The sequence below is a fragment of the Drosophila yakuba genome, chromosome 3L (genome assembly GCF_016746365.2).
Source record: "Drosophila yakuba strain Tai18E2 chromosome 3L, Prin_Dyak_Tai18E2_2.1, whole genome shotgun sequence".
NCBI classification, from domain to species: domain Eukaryota; kingdom Metazoa; phylum Arthropoda; class Insecta; order Diptera; family Drosophilidae; genus Drosophila; species Drosophila yakuba.
The window spans coordinates 21,947,582-21,953,454 of NC_052529.2; the positions used below are offsets into that span (position 1 = coordinate 21,947,582).

Sequence of the window (5,873 nt, forward strand, 5' to 3'; positions counted from 1 at the left end):
TATTACATAGTTTTCAACGCGTCCAATATATCCCTTTAGTCTATAAAAACAACTTTCATCATCGCAATCAATAACTCATTACATAATTTTGAATTTCGGTTTTAAAAATGTATATAAATGTATATTATTAACATGTATATAATTTTCAATCACAAATACTATAAAAGAGATCCAATTAAAAAGAGGTTGAAAGTGCAATTAATAATATATAATGGGCTATCATTATTAATAGAGCAAAACCATTTGAAGTTTGGCAGTATTTTAAATGCTCGTGAATCATGAGGTCGGTCCTGAATATAGTAGTTTTTTTCACCATTTTGTGTTTAATGATCTTAAAACCCAGTGTAAGTTTTGTTAAATATTTCGAGTTTATAAAATACATTGCGTAATAATACAGGGTCCAGTCGTCTTCAAGCTGACAAATGTCGTTTGCGACAGCTTTAATAAAACCTGGGTTCGGATAAATCAATGCAGATTGAAGGCGATCAATCGCTATAGAACTGTGTTTAATTTCAACGCCACTTTCCTCTATCCAACCAATGATGTCTTTGTTCACTACCACATGTATAAAAGGGAGAATGGCTATAAGCCATGGCTTATAAAAACACAGGTCGATGGATGTCGGTTTATGCGAAAGCCATATGATCCCTTTGGCATATTAATTTTTAAAATGTATAGGAACTTCACTAATGTCAACCACACCTGCCCGTATTATGTGAGTTTATCGGTCCAATTCGACTTTTATATGCGATTCACTTGTAATTTTTTTGTTTATTTTAAAGGGTGAAATTCTCGTAAGGAACATGTACTTATCCACGACAGCTATGCGACTTCCACTGCCCACGGGTGATTATTTACTGGCCATGAACTGGCTATTTTACGGAAAAACCCAATTTGACACGAATGTTAGTTTTCAATTTGTTGAGGACATATTGTGACTTGAATGTTAAATGGCTTAAAGTCCTTAAGACTGTAAAGTGATTTATGTTTATCTCGAAAATGAAAGATTAATAAAGTGTTTAGTCTCTTCTACTGAAAATCTTACACCACTCTCCGCGCAGATGGATATATATAAGAGTATCCCTTAGATGAAGCCAGGAAATGAGCATTTTTAGGGAACGCGTGCAATAACCCGTCATTAGCAGGCTTTTGGTAATAGACCTGTCGCCTCGTCGGCCAACTCCAAAGCCATTCTCAGCATATGTTAGACATTTATGTCTTGCTTTCCACACGAAAAGCACGAGCAATACTCCAGTACAGTGAGGAATATTCTTTGCAATAATGAAAATAAACTATGATCATCATAAACCATCAGAGTTATGAACTATATAACATATATCATATAACTATAAAATCAGTTAAGTATAATAATGATGTTATAATCACAATGTCTATAAGTGATGTCTAAATTATTCTAAATCATATCTTCTAAAATTTCAAATTTAGAGTTCAACAGAAATATGTAGATTGCATTTAGTTTTGAAATATACAACAAAATGAAATAATAGAGGGAATTTTAAAATTTCCCCTTAAGAAACACAGTTATTAAACAGTCAAACACAGTGTTAAAAAATTTTACTTGTTTCGCTCAGTGCACTGATGCGCCGACCCACCACCAGAAAATCTCGACCGCAACTAGCAAACGTTGGCGTTGGCCCTCGGCGACTATTATTACTACATTTACGACCCTGCAGTCTGTCTCTGCTCCTGCTTCTTCTACTTGTCCTTCTCCTTCTTCTGCTCACTCCGCTCCAGCTGGAGCAGCATCCCCGCCAGCGGTGTCCATAAAAATGGCATTGTAATGGGACTTTGGAGGCGTCGCCATCGTTGCCACAGCAGAGTCACTGATTGACACTTTTTATGTTTCAGCGGCTGCTGCTGCCGGCAAAAGTTCAATGAGTTATGATTCGAGACAGGGCTCTTTGTATTGGCCATTGTTCCATCTTTAGCCAGTCAATGGAGGGCTTAATGAGCTGGCTGTCTTTGGGAGCGGAGAAAGGTGGCAGGAAATTCATTAGCGCTGCGGAATCTTTTGGGGCATATGTACCTGTTGCACACTTTAATAAATCGAACTTTATACACGGAAAGGAATATACGTACATGTATATAAATATCTATTGCATCAGTAGCTATAAGTTAAAAACTAAGGATTATTTTTAATAATTATTTCATTATATTCAACAGCACAAAGTTAATGGGTAAGCGGACCAAAAACATGTTTAAAAAGTTGTTAAAATTACTATTTTAGTAGACTTGGATGTATTTCAATAAAAACTAAGGATTATTTTTAATAATTATTTCATTATATTCAACAGCACAAAAGTGATGGGTAAGCGGACCAAAAACATGTTTAAAAAGTTGTTTTAGTAGACTTGGATGTATTTCAATGGAAAATTGGAATTGCTGTGCAATCAACATTTGTTACCTTATCGGTTTTTTTTCGTGTGCAAAATTGTCGATGCACCATCAATTGTGGCAAATTTTGAATGAACTGAGTGAAGAGTCATGTGTTTCGCAATCATCATCTGTATCTGCACTGGTGTATCTGTATCTGTATCTGAATCTGAACTGATGCCCGACTAGACTCATTGTCTGGCCAGCATGTGAGGCGATGCGATTTGTGTGTGAGTTGTGCCAACGCCATTTGCCTTTGTTTTTTACTTTTCTTGTTACATATACTTTTTGCCACGGCAGGCTGACTGGTGGTGTCTAAAAATATAAAAAGCAGACCCATCGCATCACATCGCAAGTGCAAGTGAAGTAAGTGCAAGCTGGTCTGCGATGTCTTTTGTTGTCTCGCCACAGTCTGCTTATCACAATCGCAGCAAGCCAAAACAGCAGCATCTGAAATCTAAAAGAGATGAGGTATAGGAATCACTTTCACAATCACAATCGCAATCAGAATGGGAAGCGGTCGCATGTCGCCTTGCCAACAGCCGCAATGAGTAAAAAGTAGACTTTTTGCACCAGTCACAACAATAGCAAGTTAATGACTAACACTTTGGCATGCAGATTAATGCACATTTGTGGGCGATACCCTATATAAACCCTATAAAAGTCCTGGCCACTTCCCTTTGTTTCCTAGAAGTTGACTAATTTGATAGGAAGCAAGTGTTTGCGGTGATCAGAAGATTGTCAGGTAGGCGAGCAGATAAAGTGAAAGCTTGCTAACAAATTATTACAAGGAACGGATACACTTAGCCTGTTTAAAAAGTGGTTTATTTATTTTCATTTCCTGTGGTTCAACTTACAATGATTTTAGTTAAACGTATTCTGATTCGCATAGTTTACGAAATCAAGCAAGCGACTCAAATGCGATTCTCGCGGCAAAGTTTAATCGATGGCTTGGGGCATGAGGTAATGGTGTAAAGGCTGTCCCCTAGCTCGTATTACGTATACGACACGTGCACCGCCTCAGCGCAGGCCGACAATTAAAAATGCATACATATGCATCCATTTTATTTATTTAATTGCCACAATTTATTTATAAATGCAGACAGACAGCTCACAGCCTTGGCACGATCACTTGATCGCATCGATCCAATCGATTCTATGTGATCCAATGCGATCCAATCGATCAATCCAATGAGTCGAACGGCCAGGTGGCTCAAAGCAGCCGCCAAAAAGTCAACAGAAAGCAAATTGCCACCGCAAATCGCCAACCTGAGACCCAGAATTCGTCTTCCCCCACACACAAAATAAAAATGAAATACAAAAAAGTGAGAAAAAAAAGTAGGTAAGATACGTCAGCACATATTAGATTATCAACATAAACAAAAATGTTCCGTCTCGTCGTGTGTGTACACAATTCTTTTTTATGTATTTTCCCCAACATTTTGGGAATATTCATGGTAGGAAGAAAATGAAAAAAATGTATTTCTTTGTATGCCAAAAAAGCAAACACAGACGAGAGACGCGACCAAGTGGCAGTTTTGGGTGAATTGCGGGTTTTTACTTCGCCTGGGTGGGTTATAGGTGTTGTCGGTGGTGCAAGCGGTGCGGTGAGGTGGTTGAGCAGGTGCAGGGGCGCAGGGGGCGGCGGTGTAGGGCGGGTGGGCGTTTCTCCTAGTAACCGCAGGTAGGTCGCCAGACATCGGCATACGTGAGAGACCCCGGCCAGACAATGTTAATTAGCACTTCATGATAAGTTGTCTCAATTGTTGCCGTCGTCGACTGTCGACAGTCGGCTGAAAAGTGCGCAGCGGGGGTGCTGTAGTTGCAGGGGCGAAACACGGCGTTGCAGGGGGTTATTGGAGATTATGGCTATCGGGGGGTTTGGGGTTCAGGGGACTTCGAGCGACACGACACATTCGATTAACAACAACCGGCTAGCCGGCAACAAAATAACAAATCCGCAGACATGCTAATATATTTGAAGTTTCTATTTTAAAACAAAGCAACAATGTCTGGCACACCAATATGGAAATCAACTACCAGATCTGGACAAAATGTGCTACCTAGTGCTGGCTTGATTGGAACTAGGAGTATATATAATATGAATGCTATTGCAAATTCTGCTAGTATGTGAAAACTCTTTGCTAATTAATGCAAATACAATGAACTTAACAAGCGAGCTATGTAAAATTTGCAAACCAAAACTCTATCAATCAAATTCCAAATACCGGTCTGCTTAGGTTCTTCCCCGACACTATGATACCCCTTACTAAACCTCCAGAGATTGTTTTAGATTTATAACTCGAAGTGTAGTTGTGAGGGGTCTCCCAAATAATATACCCCACAATCACCCAGTAATGGTAGCACAAAAAAAGGTCGAAACGCGTATCATCAAAGGAATGTCACATGTGAATCATATCATTAAAAATAAAACCAAACAAAAAATAAAATAAAGGCGAAATAAAGCTGCATAAATAAATTTAATTAACGTGCGGTTGTCGGCGCCCCTCCCCCCGCAGCTCCACCACCCCGACCGCCCGTCTGACACTTTAATTTCTTGGACTTTGCACGGCGGCTCAAGTCGGCAAACAGAAAAACCGCAAAAAATCGAGTGACAATGAGCCGAAATTCAGCTTAACAACAAAAAAGCGAAATAAATATTTATAAGCAAATAAAAGCGTCGCAAGTGGAGTAAGATGAAAAAACGAAAACAAATTGTGGGTCAAAATAGGAGACGAAATTATGGGATATAATTTATAATCCATAAAAAATAATAATAATGTGCCAAATTAGAAAATTACAAATTCCAAGTCTTTTAACCACAAATCGAAACTAACAAACATGTTAAGAAAAATAATTAAAACAAAAAAAAAAAAAATTTATATAAAAATAAACAAGGCATACATTCTTATTAAAATAAATATACAAGAAAAAAACAAAGAAGATGATTAAATTTATGAAATATAAACATAAAGTACTACAAATACTTAACTGTGAGCTATAAAATAGAAAACAAAAAGACAAAACGCTGTTGTCGAGTTTTTTGACTATCAGATACCCGTTACTCAGCTGGTGGGAGAGCAAGGGAATTGATTGCGCATCTAAGTTGCTTCGTCATCGTCTCTAGAAACTAATCTTAACATTTTTGCTTTATAGTTCCCCACACGACCGGCTATCAACCAAGAATATATATACTCGTAGAGTAAAAGGGTATGCTAGATTAGATGAAAAGTATGTAACTGGTAGAAGAAAGCGCTTGCGACCATGTAAAGTTGTCCGTCTTTATGCGGATTCCCGAGACTAGATTGTTAGATTCCAGCGCTAGATTGTTAACCCATGTTACCACGTCCACTCTAACACATTTTTAAATTTATTTTTAATTTGGTTATTTTTTACCCAGAAAATGTTGATACAAGTATCTGATAGTCGAGGAACTGGACTATAGCGTTATCTCTTGTTTTTGTTATACAATCCCAATT

At 38.0% G+C, this 5,873-nt stretch overlaps 1 protein-coding gene across 1 annotated transcript; it reads left to right on the forward strand.

Annotated features, from left to right (window-relative positions):
* Positions 1-278: 278 nt before the first annotated feature.
* On the forward strand, positions 279-1,220 carry LOC6539519. Its single transcript, XM_002086369.3, has 3 exons — positions 279-344; positions 398-715; positions 783-1,220. Exons 1-3 carry the CDS (start codon positions 279-281, stop codon positions 936-938), a joined length of 540 nt encoding a protein of 179 aa, XP_002086405.1. The 3' UTR covers positions 939-1,220.
* The last annotated feature ends 4,653 nt before the right edge of the window (positions 1,221-5,873 follow it).